Source organism: Heloderma suspectum, chromosome 15, assembly GCF_057233095.1.
Source record: "Heloderma suspectum isolate Gila_16-S chromosome 15, 16-S_ref, whole genome shotgun sequence".
NCBI classification, from domain to species: Eukaryota; Metazoa; Chordata; class Lepidosauria; order Squamata; family Helodermatidae; genus Heloderma; species Heloderma suspectum.
In genome coordinates, this window is record NC_139472.1 from 5,812,375 (window position 1) to 5,832,672 (window position 20,298).

Consider the following 20,298-nt stretch of genomic DNA (forward strand, 5'->3'; position numbering starts at 1 on the left):
TTGACAACATCATGATCCTCTAGATTTGCTTCTGATTTTTAAGGGCACTTTCCCAGGGTTTTTTTTTAGAGTGGGAGAAATGGAGTATTATTTCTGAAAGTGAAAGAAAAGGTATTTTCCTACTTGTGTAATTGCAATAGTCCACAGTGCCACCTCAAGGTTATATAGCAGAAAAGCAAAAAAAAAAAAAGGAAAAACTCTTTGTGTAGAGCTCAGATCTCAAATGTGTGATGAAACCAAAGGTAGATGCAGCGATTAACAGCCTCGTGTAGAAAAGCCGTAAGAGGAAAAGCCAGGAGCTGTTGAACCTCTTTCAGTCTGAGGGCCAAATTCTGTTTTGGAGACGCTGTTGGGGGATGCATTCCAGTGGTGGGCAGGGACAAAAGCAAAATGGGCAGGGGCCAAAGTACCGAAGACACCAGCACAGTGTCGCTTAAAGCTCTTGGCATCAGTAATTAAGCCTTAGGAGGGACATTCCAAACCTTTAGAATGGGGAAAAACATGCACAACACGGGACATCACCAGATGATCAGGGGGAAAGGAGGTGGGGCATGGGGCAGTGGTGGGGCTCTTTGGGGAACCCTGGAGGGCCAGACTGGGACCGCAGGCAGGCTGGATGTGACCCGCGGGTCTGAGGTTCTGCACCCCTGGGATAAGCCAAAGGCCACACAGGAACAGTGGTGCAGTACACACACGCACACACACGCTTTATAGAACACCATGAGCCAATCCGACCCCTGTCTTGAGGAGCTTACCGTCTAAGGGCTTCTTCACACGAGCTTTTGTCCTATCGAGACTGCTCACACACAGAAGTTTGCGGGCCCTGTAGATGACGTTGTGAACCTCCAGGGCGTCTCCTGCACGAAAGGACCTTTATTCCATTTTTAAATAGATTGGAGATAATGAGCTGTCAAACGAGCCCACTTGTGTTCTGCTTGAGTTCCCTCCGTGAGAAAGGAAAAGCCGCAAGAAGAGGAACTAGATCAGTGAAACATATGGAAGACTTGGATAAGCGGGAGAAGGAGGGGGAAAGGGGAGGGGGGAAAGGAAGCACGTGTAAAGGGAGTCTGTTGTGATCCTGCATTTAAAATGGAAGCAGAAAGCCCCGTTTTAAATATGGGATTTAGGCTGGTGTAGAGATGCTCTAAATTTCACCAGTGGGGGGGGGGGAGCCAGAAAGAGAGGGAAGGCCATATACAGGAATACAGGTTATGAATCATCGGAAGTCATGACAGATGGGGAGAGAGCTGGCAGTACCTGGCATCAGCGACAGCAAGCTTCTCTGTGCATCCTTCACCTGCTTTGGCAGGAGCAGGGATGGATCATCGGTTAGCACTGAGCTACTGAAGCCTAGTAGCTAAAAAGGCTGAGCTGTGACTCCGGAACTTTACACCTTGCCTCTGCCAGGAATTCCCCAGGTGGCCCTTGGCGGCCACAAGCTCCACCATCTGCAGTTTGGGGATCACACCACCAGCCTGCCTTGCAAGACTATTGTAAGGGTTACCAAGATAATGTACGTGGAGCTTTTGGGTTGCTGCTTTTGCTCGCGAAGCAAAAAAGTGTTCGTTTTTCTAATCTCACTGAAACATGCCCTTTTTCTGTCTCCTCTCCCATTCCCTGCCAGTCTACCAACGTGTCCCTTCCCAGATGGAAAATTTTGAGTACAGCATCCAGTTGAACAACCGGGACTGGAATGAGTTCTACTTGGCCTCCGAAGAATGCAGCCTGAACCAGCCAGCCTTGGCCACAGCTGATGAGCAGCTCCTCAGCGACCTTGAGGAAGGGGAGGCTGAGGAGAACAGGTCGATCCCAGTTAGGGTGGGCCCCGTCCTGGCCCAGGACACAGCCAGCTGTCTCTCACGTGGACACCCGCTTGAAGAAGAGGTTTTGTCTGGCAGCAAGGACAAATCCAATTTGGGCTCAGTCAGCAGTTTTCTGTACATCAGCAGCAACCAAGGCAGTACAGCTTTCCCTCAGTCTTCCCAGACCCAGGAAGGTCGGGTGTCCTGCAACACTTTGGGGCCATTGGGAAGTCGGCGTTGGCTGCCAGCACCTGCCACAGAACGTGAAGCTGTATTTATTGCCAAGGAAGGCAAAGCAGAGAGAGGAGGTAGGCCCATAAATCCTAACTGTCTCCTACCGGTGGTGGTAGCTACTGCCATCCAGGAGAGGGACTTGCCAGAGCACAGCCCAGGGCAGGAGACAGCAGAAAGTCCTGTTTGTGCTGTGCATATGAACCTGGATGCCACAGAGGGGATGGAAGGCCCAGTGGGAGAAAATGGAAGCACCCCCCTCAGCTTACAACACCCCAAGGATGACACGTCCCAGATGGCCTCTGCTGACATCCAATTTCCAACTTCAACAGAAAGCACTGCAGTTTCTGAGAACTCAGAAGCATCCAGAGATCTAGCTGCTTATCCCAGTTCTGTACATTTTTCTTCTCCCATTTCCGCAGAGCCTGGAGGAGCAGAGCATCAAGAGAAGTGTACCAAGCCCCTTCAGGTCGTCTCGATGACACAGGCAACACTGTTTCAGGAAAAGCCTCCCCTGTTGCATGGACATTCGGCTCCAGTTGGGAGGGGCGTGGCGCCTTCCGACCCACTGTCAGAGAGGCATGGAGAAAGCGCTCCAGAGAAGGTGAGCAAGAAAGGAGAGAATGCCACCAACCTCAAAGATGAGGGGGGAGCCCGCCATCGCAAGGATGTAAGCTGGGACATCCTAAAAGAGGGAGTCCAAGCCGGCCAGCTGGGGAGCTCTCCCTGTGACAATGTGGTGCAACAATTTCCAGAACTGGAGGGAAACAGATCTCCAAGACCAACACGAGCAACTGATTCCAGATGTGGCAGAACCTGGGATACACACAGAGAACCTGCTGCGTTGGCAGGAAGGGCAAAGAGGGGGGATAGTGAAGAATCTCACCGCCATCTTGGCATGGCTGTACCATTTGAAGAGGAGGAACCTCACGCTATGGTTCAAGGAGGCCAGAGATTTGACTTTGGGGGGGAGTCCATTCCCTCTCATTTGACGTTAGAGGGCTCTCCAGAAAGCGATGTAACCACCATGACATCGCCAGAGATGTATGACTATTTTTTCTGTGATGACACCCAGGAGGAGGGAGGGAAGATGAGGGAGGGGATAGGGGTCTCAGTCACTGACCAGGAGCTTGAAATGTGTTGGCCTGACATGTATGAATATTTTTTCAATGAAGTTGATGAGGCCCGGGTGAAAGAGGGCCGTGGGGACAAAGATACAGTATTGGAGACATTCTTCAGCTCTGACCATCGGTCGGCTCCACCTGGTGGCTCGGAGAACCCAGACTCCACTGCTGCTGCTGATGCCATGCACATCTCTATCCCAGAAGTGTATGAACACTTCTTTGACAGCAGTGCAAAGGACAAAAGAAACTGGAAGGCGATTTTCCTGAGCATGCCAGCCTCAGAGGCAAAGAAGGCCGTAAGAGCTTTAAAATCCCTCCTAGGCCAACCCGCACGCCATTTCCGATCCCAGCCCACGATCCATGGGGCTGTGCTACGGAGAGGATCCCAAGGGAGATTGGTGCTCCTGTCTCCAGGTTTCCTGGAAAGAAGCCAACCAAGACCAGAAGACCTAAGAATGGCTGTTATGGAACCAGGTACCACTTCTTTTTCCTGTTATGTAGGTGGGCTTCTGGTTCTAACTGCTCGCTAGTCTGGTCATTTTCAAATCTCTTGCCAGTGCTTCATTTCTAAACAAAAGGGGCTGAAAGCTTTGCATGGCTGAGGGCTGATTGTGAAGGCTCAAGGTGATGCCAGGTGGTTGCCTGGAACAGAGAGACAGAGAGGGAGAGGGAGAGAATCGTATCTCTCAAACTGAACTAAAGGGTGACCTCATTATTTGCATAACAAAGCCCTCTTGCCTTGGTGGTGACTAATTAATCAGTCAACTTTTATTGATGACCTAGAACAGATCTGCTCAGGAAACCCACACAGAAAATGAAATGCTTGATGTTCTCCCACTTCCAAAGAGGTAGCCCTGTTAGTCTGTTTTTCAGCAAAAAAAAAAAAAAAAGCAAGGAGACTTACAGAACCCTAAAATACTTTTAAACAATTTATATATATCATGGCATAAGCTTTCAAGGACTGAAGTCCATGAAAGCTGATGGCATAATTTATTTATTAGTCTTTAAGGTGCTATAAGACTCCTTTGTTTAAGTTTCACAACATGCCCTGAAGGTTAAGACCTTTGCAAGCCCGATCCTATGCATGTTTACTCAGAGATAATCTCCGTTGGGTTACTCCCTCCTTCAAGCGTGCATGAGACTGGGCTTGCAACCTTGGACTGCTGCAGGGAGATCCAGGTCACAAAAGGAAAACTGTGCGTCCCAGAGACACTCAATATACCTCATTGAACACAGCTCCTCTTGGAACTAGAACAAAAGACTGACCTTTGACGGTTTAAAAGGCATCATTGGTCCTGAACCTCAAAACAGAGCAAGCATTTGTTTTGGCCAACATAAAGCAGACATAAAGAGTGCACACAACATCAGTGCACCAGGGGTGAAATTAGAAGGAGGGGCTGCAGCTCAGTGGTAGAGCACCTGCTTTGCATGTAAAAATCCCAGGTTCAATCCCCGGCATCTCCAGGTAGGGCTAGGAAGGAATCCTGCCTGAAACCCTGGAGAGCTGCTGCCAGTCAGTGTCGACAATACTGAGCTAGATGGAGCAAGGGTCTGGCTCAATATGAGGGAGTTTCCTATGATCCTATTTAAAATAGCCCTTTATTCAGTACTATGAGGGCTTGAAACTTAGGCAAGGGCTGTAACTCAGTGGTTGTGTACATCCCCAGGTACAGCTAGGAAGGAATCCAGCCTGAAACCCTGGAGAGCCGCTGCCAGTCAGTGTCGACAGTACTGGGCTAGATGGACCCAAGGTCTGACTCACTATAAGGCAGCTTCCTATGTTCCTATGTCTCTGAGACATATACACTACACCAAGAAAACAATCAATTTACTTGAAGGCTGGGTGTGACAGTGCCTCTGAGTATGCTCCAAATGCCTTATTCATTCATTCATTCATTCATTCATTCATTCATTCATTTCTAAACCGCCCAATAGCCAAAGCTCTCTGCGCTTACAGAGTCATCACAGCCACCATTCTGACATTAGGTGAAGAGGCATGGCTGATATCCAGATCAACTAGTAGACTCTATCGATAAAACTTCCAGGGCAGGCTCAAGACCCAGAACCTCTTTTCCCACCCTAAACTGACCCACAGATATTTTTTGAAAATGGAACATTTAATGCTGGGAAAACAAGACATATAAATGGCTAACATACTACCATAGTAGAAAGTATAAATGGCTGTTACCATCCTAGGGGCAGACCGGGGTATGTGTGGGGATGACGGAGAGGAGAGGAGAGGAGAGGAGAGGAGAGGAGAGGAGAGGAGAGGAGAGGAAAAGGCAAGCCAAGCCAGAGCTTCCTGGACTCTGACTGTGTCTTGGAATTTAAAGGTACCGTGTGGATTTCCAGGTTATTACAACCTGCAATCTGATGACACAATTCTAATACACCACCTGAAAGCACCCTTTGAAAACCCTTATGATGGAACCCTCGGTTGGAGGAAAGCTGAGAAGCTAGTCCACATTTTATTTTAGATAGATAGATGGATGGATAGATAGATAGATAGATAGATACCCTGATGTCTGGGGGAAAGAAAAACTTTATGAGGATCAAAAGGCAAACTTTGATGACGAGGATCAAAAGGCAAAGGCCAGAATTGTTTATGCTTTAAGATTTGAACTTTTCACAAGGCTGACATGATGGAGAGAGGTACAGCTTTAGTTTTCTTGGAGGTGGCCTTACTGCTTTTTCAGGAAAACGTGCTGGTTCTTCTTCCTCTCAGAAAGGCCCCTCCAGCCGGTTTTCACGCACAGAGATATGTGCCTGGGCTTCATGGCATTTGCTTCGTGGGCTGTGAAGACCTCTGACCTGCAGGCTCCGGATGCTTGGAAGATTGGTAATGTATCGCAAGGCCCCTGTGTGGGCGGTGCAGAGCTCCTGGTGGATTTGGGGAAGGGGGCAGATTTAAGCCTGAGAGATAGGCCAGGAATGTTAGCATACTGGTTCCATTCTGGAACAAAGCAGAACTAATGCCAGGAGCAGTTTTTCTCTTTTTTTTCTTTACCCATTTCTCTCTCCCTCCCTCCTTCTGTCCTCCACTATTATTTCTCCTCCTCCTCTTCCTCCTCCTCCACCTCCTCCTCCTCCAACAGCCCTCCCTTTTCCTCCAAACCAGTGGATCCTTGTATCAAAAAGGAAGATTTCCTTTCAGCGTGTGTAAGAATAGGAATTACCTGCCCTTGGGTCACTTTTGTTTCTGCAGTTTTTACTGCCCTGAATGAGCATGCTGTCTGGAAAGAGGCAAGTCCAGAGCGGTAACTCATACAGACACACAACAGGGCATAATTCCACTGAGTCCCTGTGCACTGGGAGTGACTGAACTATCCAGAAACACCTGCTGCAGAAACACCGCAGAATCTCCTTGCCTGGAAGACGGCAAGCGCTTGCAGAGCTGCAGCTGTTGCCTCTCTGCATTGGGAGTGGCTGATTTATCCAGTCCCTCCTGATGAAGAGAAACAGCAGAACCACTCGATTGGACCTCCACGGAGGCTGACTGGAAGGAGGCAAAAATAGGCCCGTATATCACGCTGAGATCCAGTGGGCATCCTCCTCAGAAGGTGTGAATCTGAGCTCACAGAGTTCTTTGATTAAACCGGCTTAGTGTTCCATGAAAAATAAATGCAATAATAATTAAATTTATTGTTCATGGAATACTAGCAGTTCTCTTGCGGCACACAGTTTGGGAAAGATTGCTTCATTACGTTTCTGCCTCCCCTGCATAGTGCAGTTGATATTCTTTGCTCACACACATGCACATAAAGGAAAATGCTTTCTTCCCAATGATGGCATCACCAGCCAGCGCAAAGCAAGTGAGCTTCCTATCACCCCATCTGTATCGGCCCTGCTCTGCACGCCCTGTGCTAAGTGGCGTCAGTATTGTCGCCACACCTGGCTGCCCTGTATTGCTCAATGCCTTCTCTTCCTTGGGCTTGATTTGACACAGCACAGAAGTTGCTCTGGGAGAGTCTTCTTGCCTCCAACCATGGCCAAGCAACTTTGCTCCCTTGACGTGCCAACAAAGAGCAGTACAGCCTTCCTGGTGCCCTCCAGAGGTGCTGGTCCAGAACTCCCAGCATCCATCAGGTTGGGGAAAGCTGGCCTACTGCTTCTCTGACTTTCACATCCCTTTGTTAGGTCCCCAGATGCAGAGTAAACATAAAAAGGAGTGGCTGAAAGCCGTGGTCCTCAGAACTTAAGGAAAGCGCTGCTGGATGAGAGTCTATCTTGCCTAGCGCCTTGTTTCCAACAGTGGCCAGCCAGAAAAAAAAAGCTCACAAGGAGGGGATGAAGGCATCAGCCCCTCCCTGTTACATGTTTCCCTGCCAGCGGGATTCAATGGTACAGAGCCCTTAAACATGAAGGTTTCATTTAGACATCCTCTACGAATCTGTCTAACCCTTGCCCCTTTTAGAACCATCTACGCAAATGGCCATCTCCATGTCATGTGGTGTTGAATCCCATAAATTAATTATGTGTTGTGTGTTGGAAAAGTACTCTGTTTTCGCTGTCCTGAATCTACTGTTAATCATCAGTCCCCTGTTGGTCTGTCCCACTTTCCATAAGCCAAACAGATTGCCCAATCTTCGTGCATTTTGGTGTTTCTGCAAGATCTTGGCTCCACTGCAAGAAAATTGCAATGGGCTTTGCAACACCTGAACTCGCTAGGCCAAATGCAAGAGTGCCTTGATGGAACAACACCAGCTTCTCTGCTACTTAATTATTATAAAGGTTCATGACATATCCTAAGTAGAATATGGAACAACACCAGCTTCTCTGCTACTTAATTATTATAAAGGTTCATGACATATCCTAAGTAGAATTCTTTGCATGGCCACAGTGCCTTTACCAAGTAGCCATTATTAATTTTATTTATTACAAGTATTTATATCCTGCCTTGCGGGACAAAATCCTACCAAGGCGGCTTACAAGTAAAATAAGAGTACATTATTTTTTTTAAAAAGATTATATACGGATCTTTTCCACAGGGCAGGTAGTGGTAGAAAGCTCCGAGGGGGAAGGGAAGAGTGGTCTAGCTGAACTAGGGGCCCGAGGTGACCTTCACCTGCCTGCCTCAGTCTCTCTTCCAGTATGCCAGAAAAATGTTTAGAGACTAGAATTTACGAGCAGCAAAAACAATAAATCTTAAATATACTCTGCAGTATTCAGGCATGGCAAGAAGAAATATTCATGTCATTCTTGTTTTTGTTGCTGCTGTTGTATTGTTTTGCTTTTAGCAGGCATTTAGGAGTATGGTCAGAAAACAACATAAACATTACAGTGGGGCTGTTCGCACAACACGCTAACCCACACTCAATTGTTGAGTGTGCGCTGTTTTGAACTGTGGGTTGTTTGTTGAAATGTGGGTTAGCATATTATCTGAATGCAGCACGTTTTCTGCAGGGTGGGTTATCGTGTTGTTTGAACACAGACAGGGTGGCTTGTTAACCACCCTGAACAACAACAACAAACCATGGGTTCTCAAGGTGGCTTGTTGGGAAGAATAAGCCATGCTGCATGGTTAACAGGCCACACTGGCTGCGTTCAGTTAACACAACCTGCAGTTCAGCAAACAACCCACACTGAACCACTGAGTGTGGGTTAGTGTATTGTGTGAACAACCCCACTGTCTTCCCTGATGGTTTGGGGTTGATTTTCACCAGGACTTTATTAGTAGAAACCTCAGAGGTTGGAGAAGGTGCTTGTACTGCCTTCTTTTAAAAATGTAAACGTTTGCACGTACATACAATTCATGTGCTCCAAGAGTAGGCAGCAAGACACTTCTCGTGTTCTTAAGCAACAGTGCAGATTCAGGATCACTTAACACAGAGCAGCAATGCCTCAACTGGTAAGACAATCCGACTAGGCATTTATCACACATCAGTGGACCATGGGAGACTGAATTAAGTAAAGATAAAGCAGACCACACAAGACTGAAGTCAGCTCATCCTTTGTATATGAGTACTCAGCGCAGAATTCATCCTCCTGAGATTCCCAGATTTTGGTTTTTTAAAAACAAGTTGCCAGTCCTCATGATTACAAAGATATGCTTGAGAATGTAGGTGATGTCTGGGCAAATTTTTTTGGGAGGGGGCTTCCACTCCTTGTCCCCTCCCCATGCCAAGAAAAAGCAGAATATATTACGCAAAATAGGGAACAATTCCTGCACGAATTATTCAAAAGAAGAGAGCTTGTGCAAATTTTATAACTTATGCAGCATGCAGCATTTGGAGACCAAATTTTGAAAAAGAAAAAAAGATTAGCCTGCCGCCCTTCCCAGACAGAGATTAGACTGCCTAATTTCTTGTGGACAACATAAACATTTGCCTTTCTTTGATATATCTGCCTGCACTGTGGGGGCATCTCTTTTTTTTCCAGTGCTGCTGGCAAACTTTGGCGCCTTCTCAGCCATCCGCTTCTTCAGGAGGCAGGTCATCATGGAAGGACAGCACAGAACCTAAGAGGATTCAGCCCAAACCCACCCAATACCTGGTGGGTCATTGAGGACGATTTGGAAAGAGTACCATAGCTTCTTTGGAAGCAGAGAACCAACCTTTTGGCCTCTTGGCTTCCTGGACTGTTGAACTCACTGCTATAACCCCCTACTTGCCGAAGGAGGCAAAGAAGTGAGAAAGACGATAGAGGCCCCCACAGAAATTAGACTTTGGGTCCAGCATTGTTGGTACTATACAACCAAGAAGGCATCGAGCCCAGAACCTCCGTTTCTGTCTCAGTCAGAAATATATCACGAACCCCTGGGAGAAGGTGGTCTATAAATAAATAACCCAACAACCATCTGGTTGGTAGCTAGCTAGACAGCTGCATGCAATAGGCACTACAGTCAAGGGGTAAATGGAAGGTGTTGTCTTTTTTTGAGAAGGATGTTGAAAGGATTGAGGCAGGTTTCATGGACAGTAAAAAAAAAACCCTGAAAACTCTAGAAGGCAAGTCACTAGAAGGACTGATCGAACAGGGTGCCTTTAACTGAGAGAAGATGTGGGTTAGGAGGATGGAAGAGAACATGCAAATATGGATGGCTTTCATATATTTAAGAGAATGTTTGAAAAGAAAACTGAAGGGAAGATGGTTCACTTTATCCACTGAGGATAGAAGCAACAGGTATAAAGAGAAAGAAAATACAGGGAGGATCAGGACAGGCAATATCCTAAATGTAAGATCCTTTTAAAGACCTTAAAAGGATCTAACAGTTTTCCATAAGAGTGAGAAAAATGGAAATATCTACGTTTTATTAGCAATGGCCAGCCTTTTCAGCATTAAGATTCCTGTCCTTTTCACCGTAGTGTCGGTGAAGGGAATATGGCAGAATGGGTAGTCTTGTTTGTTACAAAAGACAATATAGACTGAACAGAAGTGATGGATTTTTTTTTTTAACATTACAGCAGTGTGTGATTCTTTCAAATATGTTTTGAAGAGCTCCATCACTCAAGGCCACAAATCTCTAGCTAAATTGTATGCATGAGAAAATGACCTTGCGTGCTCGGTGGGTAAGAAGCTACCAACATAACAAAGCTGTCTGGTGATGAGTTCTGTGTAACTTGGAAAGTTTGTAAATTCCCACCCTAATGGAGCTTGGATCAATAAAAGATACCACCTCAGTTGTTTTTCTGGTTTTTCTGCCCCAGCCATTATTGTTTGGAAGAAAGGTGGACTCAACTCTAATTGTCTTCAGGATTCTAACATAAACTTGGAACATGGTTATTACAAATAGTTCACTATAAACGGAACGAGCAATCCCATGCAGATAGTCGGCCACCTCCGAACTTGGAGGTGACCGCCTAACCAATGCAGGGTGGGCAGACTGGATCTTCTCCTCTGAGCTCCAGCTGCCCTGCATTACTGGCTAGACGGCCGATTTTGGCTGTCTAGCTGGAGCGGTTCAGGGCAGGAAGGCCGGGTGATGTATTAGATTTGGAAGCCTTGTAAAGAGGCTTCCGCTATCCCTTCCCCACCCGCAGGAATGCCCCCTTTCCCCCTGCTCCAAGCTGCTCTTCTGAGCACGGAGCTGGGGACAAACCATGCTGCCTACGTGGTGGCGGGGGCAAGGGCAGGGCACTGGCTCTGAGGCCAGTTCCCGAAAACTGACCAATCCTATGGCCATCTAGCTGCTGTCTAGCAGCCATAGGATTGCGCCATAATAATACTTAGCATTAATATTGCACTTTTGAGTTTCGAAGCACTTCACGTACATTATCTTGCCATGATACTTAGAACAATACTATAAGGTAGGTCAGTATTATTATCCCCCATATTGCAGATGGGGGTGGCTGAAATTGAGACAGCATGGCCTGCCTAAGGCCATAGAATCAGAATTGAGGTTCAGTTTGGGGTCTCCCTGGCTCACAGTCTCTTAACCACTATACTGAGATGGCACCTCTATAGGGCCGGCCCTACCATTAAGCAGAGTGAAGCAGTTGCCTCAGGCAGCAGATGCTGGGAGGCGGCAGCGAGGTGTTGGAGGAGGGAGCTGTGGGCCATGCAGCTTGCCCTGCACCCCCAAGCTAGCCTGCTGCCTTCAGGTGTAGTGGATGCTGTGGAAGAAAGATTGACCCACCAGTCCAATACATGGAATGGGAGGGAGCACCATCTTGTCCTTCACCTCAGGTGGCAAAATGTCTTGAGTCAGCCCTGCACCTCTATCTTCAGCTTATGTCATTCACAGCTTCCTCTCTGCTTCTGCTCTTATTTTCTGGCCCTGTTGCAATGCCTTCAAAAGCTATGCGACAACTAAAATTTCAGCAAATTTTGTTTTTAATCGAAATTGAAAAATACAGATACGCGTATACCGAAGATAAATGCTAAAAAGTGACAAATGAATTGACACTTCAATCATGCTTTGTTTTCAGGTAAAAGAAGGCCATGCCTTTTCAAATTGTGCCATACCCTGTCGGTTTTCTCTTATCCTTATATATTCAGTTAACTCTGTCATTTCAACAATATATTACAATATTTTGGCAACCTTTCTGTGAGTTGGGAATTTAGGACTCTGCCATTTACTAACAGACGTTAGGTTGTATGTGCATTCATGGTGTGTTTGCACCTGAGTAAGGGGTGATAAGATCATCAGTTCATGGGGAAATCCAAGTAAATCTGGTGTTGCGATCATGCACTCACATGCCCATGCGTTCAGTGTATATATGCATGGTTGTGTGAACTGTTGACTGTGTGATGCACTGGAGCCAGGGCTCACAGGGAAGCAGCCCTGGCACTTTATTAGCAGGGATGCCAACGTCTTCGGCCTCCCACTCCAGACTGTCCCGTTCCCACTGAGCTTAGCGTCAATCCTCAACTAGCTTGGGGGAAATGAATTTTTTCAGCAACAATATATTGTTCCCTGTTGCAATGCAAAGCATTTTGGGGTGGCTTGTTCTTGAATGAGCAATTGAGACCCATTTGCTTTACAAAAGCCCTGCTCCTGGGGGAGATGACCACACCTAGAACTGGCTTGTTGATATGGATCAACACAGCTGCCTTCCTTTTTAGACTTTCATAGAATCATAGACTAGTAGGGGTGGAAGGCACCTATAAGACCATTGAGTCTTATAGGCCCCTTCCTTGAATGCTTGGCTATGGGGCCGTCACGATGAGAGCCTGTGCTTCCAAATTGACCTCTATACCACTAATGATGCACTTCCGTGTACAAAGTTATCTTCCAATCCACAGAGATAGCAATGTAAAGTAGTGCAATTTGTTCACCTGGTACATTGTTGATCATTAGCACCGCCTGCATGCCTATTCCCTCAGCTGAAGAGTTTTTATATTCTATTAAGCGGTATATAAGTATGACTAATACATTAAATAAATAAACAAACAAACAAACTCCTTTGTGATACTTACAAGGATACCATCCAAGCATTTGTTAACATCCGTGTGCATGACTGGTTGGACTGCACAAGCAAGTAAATAATACACATTTACATACAATGGGTTTTTATTTTATTTCTTTATTTACTGCGCTTTTAAACCGCCCAACAGCACAGAATAAAATCAAGATAAAATCAACAGCAAAGAATAAAACCATTACAACATCAATAAAACCAGACTAAAACCAGCAGCAGGAATACTAAATGCACTTCTTAAAATGCCTGGGAGAATAAAAAGATCTTTACCTGGCGACAAAAAGACTGTAACGTAGACGCCAGACAAGCTTCTCTGGGAAGAGCATTCCACATATGGGGGGCTGCCACTAAAAAGGCCCCCCCCTCTCTCTCTCGTAGCCAACTGCCTCACCTTGTTTGGTGGGGGCACCTGGAGGCAAGCCTCAGACTTAATGACATCTTAATGTCAGGTTAGGTAAATGAACAGTGAAAATCACCCAAGGAAAGGAAAGGTTCCTCCTGTGCAAGCACCGAGTCATTGCTGACTCCTAGAGGGACGCCACTTTCACTGGCATTTTCATGGCAGACTATAGCGGGGTGGTTTGCCAGTGCCTTCCCCAGTCATGACCACCTTTCCCCCAGCAAGCTGGGTACTCATTTTACCGACCTCGGAAGGATGGAGGGCTGAGTCGACCTGAGAGGGCTACCTGGGACCCAGCTTCCACTGGGATCAAACTCAGGTCGTGGGGAGAGTTTCGGTCACAATACTGCCGCCTACCACTCTGTGCCACACGAGACTCTAAAAATCACCCAACTCATGTACAATAAGCACACGTGTACTGTACACTGATTTCATGTTTAGTGTTAACATCTGAACAGAACTTCTTTTTTTTTAGCCTCTGTTGTGAATTCTCAATCTATTCATAAAAGGTAAAGGTAAAGGTGTCCCCAACCAGTCGTGTCCGACTCTAGGGTGTGGTGCTCATCTCCATTTCTAAGCCGAAGAGCCAGCGCTGTCCGAAGATGCTTCCGTGGTCATGTGGCCGGCGTGACTGAACACCGAGGTGCATGGAACGCTGCTACCTTTCCCGCCGAAGCGGCACCGATTTATCTACTTGCAATTTCTTGCTTTCGAACTACTAGGTTGGCAGGAGCTGGGACTGAAGACGGGAGCTCACTCCATCACGCGGCACTCAGGTCTTGAACTGCTGTCCTGCCGACCTTCCGGTCTGCAGTTCAGCGTCTTAACCACTAAGCCACCGCGGCCCCTCAATCTATTCATAGCCACTTTTAAAGATTAATCAGTGTGACGTAGTGGTTAAGAGTGTCAGACTTGATATGGAGAGACCCAGGTTCAAATCCCCACTCAGTCATGAACCTCGGTGGGAGGGTGGGTCAGTTTGTCTCTCTCGGCCTAACCTACCTCACAGGGTTGTTGTGAGGACAAAATGGGAGGAGCATGCATGCCACCTTGAGATCTTTGGAGGAAAGGTGAGGTATAAATGTAATAAGAAAATAACCATATCCCTCCAGGAGCCAAATTACTCTTCCCTGTTGCTGCATGCATCCTTATGATGGGAACATGCTTTCCCTGCTCAATTTCTATTGGCATGCAGCTGTTAAAACCACAAGAGCCCTAACGGAAAAATAGGTAGCCACCCTACCTTGGAATTAATTGGAACAGATGCACCCTACTTTGAAATTAAACCAGTTTCTTTTTTGCAACAGGGCCCTGGGGGTGGGAGGAAAAGGACTCCTCATTGCATGGGGACCAGAAAGCCAGAGTTGCTTTAATCTGAATGCTGAATGCCACTCTTATCCGAGTGGCACTCAGCATGATTGCTGCTTTGTTCTTAACAGGGAAAATAATGGAAGCCAGTGTAGTGTAGTGGTGAGAGTGACGGACTGGGAGCCGGGAGATCCGGGTTCTAGTCCCCACTTGGCCATGGAAGCTCACTGGGTGACCTTGGGCCAGTCACAGACTCTCAGCCCAACCTACCTCACAGGGTTGTTGTTGTGAGGATACAACAGAGAGGAGGAGGATAATGTAAGCCGCCTTGGGTTCCTTGCAAGAGGAAAAAAGGCGGGATATAAATGCAATAATAAATAAATAAATAAATAAGCAAGCAGTCAAAATGTAGCCACATTAGACCTGAGATGGCAATTGTTCTCCTGACCAGATCCAGATGAAATGTTGAACCCTGGCAGGGAACGAGTGAGCAGCCTATTGGAAACCGCAGCCAGCAATGGGAAATAAATCCCAGGAGTTTCTGCTCGGCTTGTTGAAGCAGCAAAAATCCATCAGGAAGCAACCAGCCCTGGCTTGCCTAGAAGCCATTTGTTTATTGAATAAACTTTATTCCCTTGACCTTTCAAAGGGCTGAGGGCTCTCCAAGTTAACCTGAAATTTTTTGGGGGGTGGGGGAGGTTAGCCACTGTCTCTGGGTCTTTTGGACAAGGCATAAAATGTTAACCAGCTAGATATGCATGAAATTAATGTGCATTTTTTCATAGAATCATAGTGTTGGAAGGGCCCTCAGCAGTCATCTAATCCAACCCCCTGCTCAATACAGGCTCTGCAATGCAGGATGCAACTACAGCATTCAAGGCAGAATTCCAGCCTCTGTTAAATGCCTCCAGTGAAGAAGATGCCATCATCTGGCAAGGCAGTTGTCAGTCTGTCAACAGAGATGGTCCGTTCTACTTTTCGTTATGTAATAGCAGCAGAGGGGAATCCTGAGTAGCTTCTAACCATGGAGGGCAGGTGGGCGGGGACTAACTCTCTCCCAGCCATAGCCTTTCTCTTTCTCTCCCAGCCACAAATATCTGGAGTGACGAGGGACAGAGTTTCCCTGCAGGATGCATTATTTTGTTGTTGTTCTTATCCACTGTCAACAGAACTTCTCTGTGCTATACCAGACATGACCTTGATGAGTTCATTCTAACCCATTTTTGTGCGAATCCTGCCAAGGCAAGCACAGTTGGCTGGCATTTAGAGATACCAAGGGAGTATTGCACTGCCTTACAGAGCCTCTGTCCTCACCCAGCATCTGACAGCAACCTTACTGCCAAGTGAATGAAAAAGTCAGACAGGTGCTTCGGTCATCATTGTCTCAAAATTTCAGTTCACAGTCTGTGCCAACAGCTTCTCTCCAAAGTGCTCCCGAAATTAAATGCTGAAGGTTGGTGATGGGTGAGCGGCCTCAATAGAGAGTGTGGGTGAGTGCATGCAATGGTGTAATGGTAAATTTTGAAGTGCAGGTGCTCATCATGACAGCCCCCACAGCCACAACCTGAAGGAGAGTCCAAAAATGCAGGCAGCTGTCTTGATGTATAGCAAAAAACCACCTCTAGCAGTTTTCATCTCCCCCAGGAGCAGGTCTTTTGTGAAGTGACTGAGTCTTAATTGCCCATTCAAGACCAAGCCACCCCCAAATAATTTGCATTACAACAGGAATAGGTCACAACTATATATTGTTGCAGAGAAAATTCGTTCCCAGCCTCACCCTGCTCCTTTGAAAATTGCAGCTAAGCTCAGAGGGAACAAGGAATGTGGGGCAGGGAGATGACATCAGCATCCCTGCTAAGAAAAAAAGTGCTGTTGCTAGTCCTTCTGAGCCCCCGACCACCAGTGTGTGCGTGCGTGTGTGTAAAGATGATAGCTAGCTGGCTAGACAAATAGATAGACAGATAGATGACTGACAGACAAGCAGATGTGTCGGCATGTGAATACACACACACGCACACATATATATCGTGTATGTGTGGGGGTATACACATACACAAATATATTTACTCATACTGAAATGAACATGGAATGTGTAAAGCAGACTGTGGGTCGCTCTCGGAATTGTAAAGGCCTAATTCACATCTGTTAATTGGGAGTTTGTTCGTTCATGGTTTGCACACACAAAAAGGGTGGAGGTGGAGTTTCAAAAGAGTAAATGCAGGAGGTGTTTTGATACGTCTGCCCTCAGCGTGGCCACACAGCCAGTTTTCTGGTGAAGCTGACGTGGCTTGCTCAAGAGGGGCCTTCGCTTAGTGGCAGGACGTATGTGTTGTTTTCAGAAGGTCCCAGGTTCAGTCGTTGGTGTCTCCAGCCTGAAATCTGGTAGGGCTGGCGGGGGAACGTCCCCTGAACCCTTGGAGAGCCACCGCCAATCAAAGCAGACAGTCCTAGTGGCTGGATGGACCAGTGTTTAGCAGGCCATGTGTCCTCTTCTACACAGGATAGTCCTCTATTTGGATGACTGCCAGAGGACAGTCCACTGTCTGAGAGTGCCCTCTATCTGAAAGGCTGTCCAGTCCAAAACCCGTTTAAACAATCCTGAGAATGAAGAGCTGGTCCTTGAAGCTGCGCAGCAGCTGCAGCTGGACAGCAGACTTAGCAGAGAGACAGGTCACAGCCATCCACACTATGGTGAGATGTGCTGCATTCCTGTTTAAGTTATAGTAATTATTTCTAAATATACACCTATACATGTGCATCTATGTATGCCAGTTTATGCAAAGTGTGCCCTCTTCTGGGGTGATACATGTCTTCTTTTTTGGCAATTCACGAGTGGCCACCCTAGCCAAGGATCTGATTCATTTAGGTGCTCCAAGCTCCTGCCCCACAGGATCTAAGAAATGCTTCCCAAATACATTGCAGACATTCTGTATATGCATATAATTTAACTAACGTTTCCTGGGTGCAGAGACCTATTGTCTATCCCACCTCATAGGGTTGTTGTGAGGATAAAACACAGGGCGGGGGGCAACATTGACACCATGTATGCAGCCCTGAGCTCGTTGGAGAAAGGGTGAGTTATAAATGTTAATATCTATATCATAGATAAATGAAATATTAAAAGCAGGCCTTCCCCTGGAGAGCCAGTGTGGTGTAGTGGTTAGAGTGTTGGAATGGGACTCGGGAGATCCAGCTTCTAGGCCCCACTCAGCCATGAAACTCACTAGGTGACGTTGGGCCAATCACTGACTTTCAGCCTTCCTCACAGGGTTGTTGTGAGGGTCCAAAATGGACATGAGGAGGATTTTAAAAAGGAGAGGAAGATTATAAAATGGAGAGGAGGATTATGTAAGCCGCCTTAGGTTAGCCACCTTGCTCGAAAAAAGGTGGGATATAAATATAACAAATAATAAATATTCCCCAACCTGGGGTCCTCCAGATGTTGCGGACTTCACATACCATCAGCCCCAGTCAGCATGATCAATGGGAAGGAATGATGAGAGTTGTACTCTAAAACATCTGGAGGGCACCAGGTTGGGGAAGGCTGCACAAATATCGGGGAGATTTTGAGAGCCAGCGTGATACAGTGGTTGGAGAACTGGGAACTTGGGAGCTCCTGGTTCTAGCCTCTCCTGGGCCATGACGCTCAGTGGGTGGCTTTGGGCCAGTCACTGACTCTCAGCCTAACCTGTTGTGAGGATAAAACAGAGAGTAGGAGGGCCATGTAAGCTGCCTTGGGTTCCTTGGAGGAAAAAAGGCAGGATATAAATGTATTAATAACAATGTGCTTTGGGGAAATTGTGTTATATTTATGTGTCAGGCCATACTTCCAATTTTTTTTTAAGCAGAGGTTTCAACTTGACCTACATACCTGATGACTTAATTCAAAAGGCATTCAGGGACCTTATTGGGGGGAAGTCATGATATCAATTTCTGAAATACGTACATGCACACTCATGCACTGGAGTCGTTCGGAGCTGCCTGAGGGCTTAGACGCCCTTCTTGCTTCATAAGAATCACACTTATTACACCCAGGCACAAAAGGCTGCCTGTTGCAATGATGGGAAACATTGTGCCTGAAAACACTGCCCTAACCATCCGAAGCTTTTGTTCTATATTGAACTTCACAGCAACAGCCCTTCTTTTGCCGGCTATGGTGGGATACTTTTGCCCTCTCTAAACCTAAACCGGAACCAAGAGAATGAGGCCGATGTCTTGTTCTTTGTCTTTATCCTTAACCTGCTACTAAGATAGGGATAGGCAACCTTTTTGGGCTCTGGGCACATTTGGCAATTTGAGAAACTGTCCTGGGCCCCACCCCAAAATGGCTGCCAGGGGAGGTGTGGCAAAGGACAGGTTGCCTTCCCCGGTGACTGAGTGCAAGGCAGAGATGGAGGCTGAGCCCCCAAACACTAAACAATTCATTTGAACCCATAGTTTTCAGCACTGACAGAAACATATTTCACAGCAATCCCAGCTGCTGGCGAGAAAATATATTGTTGTTGTTTTTAAGTGGGAGAGGTAGGACACCTTGGTGGGTGCCAGTACAGGTGCCCAGGGGCGTTGCCTACCTTTGCACTAAGACTTTAAGTTCTCACTGAGGTGATCGACCCATATCTGGGCTGGACCACTTCAGACTTGTAGGAGATGGAGCCACAGGACTGCACGCTCTTCCAAACAAAACATTCACTGCACACAGAAAACAAGATGTCAGGGAGAAAGGTTCAAGTTTGTCCTTCTCCCTGGTATGCTAGTATTCTATCTGCAGGGATTCTGCCCTATCTTCCCAACGTGGAAGCATTCACACCATGAGCAGTACAGCTTAGATATGGGTTGACCACTTCAGAAGTCTGAGCTACCCAAGGAAAGCCAGTCACTTCCTGCTGGTGCTACACACAACTACGTTTGTCACAGTCGCCTCCTCATCCACCTAAAGGGAAGCAAAGGTGTGTATACGGAAAGCGTGTGTTTGAGTACACACACAGATCATACTGCTGAGCTACCCGATCGTGTCTGCAAATAGGCAGGTAAATTGAAGAATTCATCCTTGTAAGCCACATTTTGAGCAAAATGCCTCTCGTTATAACAGTCAATGTATGTGTGGAGAGGGGATGGGTATCGTATATTGCAGGAATCCCAGGCGGCAATATTTTTACATTTACTTATTTCTTTCTTACATTCCTATACTGCCCAATAGCCGAAGCTCTCTAACTGTTTATTTATTTCATTTATATCCTGCCTTTCTTCCAAGGTGGCTTCCATGGTTCTCCTCCTCTCCATTTTATGCTCACACCAACCCTTTGGGGTAGGTTAGGCTGAGAGTCGGTGCCTGGCCCAAAGGCACCCAGTGAGCTTCATGGCTGAGTGGGGACTAGAACCCGGGTCTCCCAAGTCCCAGCCCAATACACCACCCACTGCACCAGTACTTTGCCCTATAGAACTCAAAGGAAGCAGCTGAGAATTGAGTTAGTTCCCCTCTGCGCAGGCGCATCCCTTCATTTGCATAGGCTTACCCTGGATTCCATTTCTGTCACACCAGAACTTTGTGAACTGCTGCATTGACACACAGTCAGCCT

The 20,298-nt window shown here is 46.9% G+C and overlaps 1 protein-coding gene across 2 annotated transcripts in view; it reads left to right on the forward strand.

Moving 5' to 3' along the window:
• PERM1 (PPARGC1 and ESRR induced regulator, muscle 1) overlaps window positions 1-10,779 on the forward strand; it is a 60,346-nt gene extending 49,567 nt beyond the window's left edge. For both annotated transcript variants that reach the window (XM_084822006.1, XM_084822007.1), the window contains exons 3-5: window positions 1,625-3,631; window positions 5,883-5,996; window positions 9,536-10,779. In XM_084822006.1, the coding sequence (XP_084678132.1) occupies window positions 1,648-3,631; window positions 5,883-5,996; window positions 9,536-9,618 (2,181 nt within the window). In that variant the 5' untranslated portion in view covers window positions 1,625-1,647 and the 3' untranslated portion in view covers window positions 9,619-10,779. The remainder of the gene's footprint in view (window positions 1-1,624; window positions 3,632-5,882; window positions 5,997-9,535) is intronic.
• The last annotated feature ends 9,519 nt before the right edge of the window (window positions 10,780-20,298 follow it).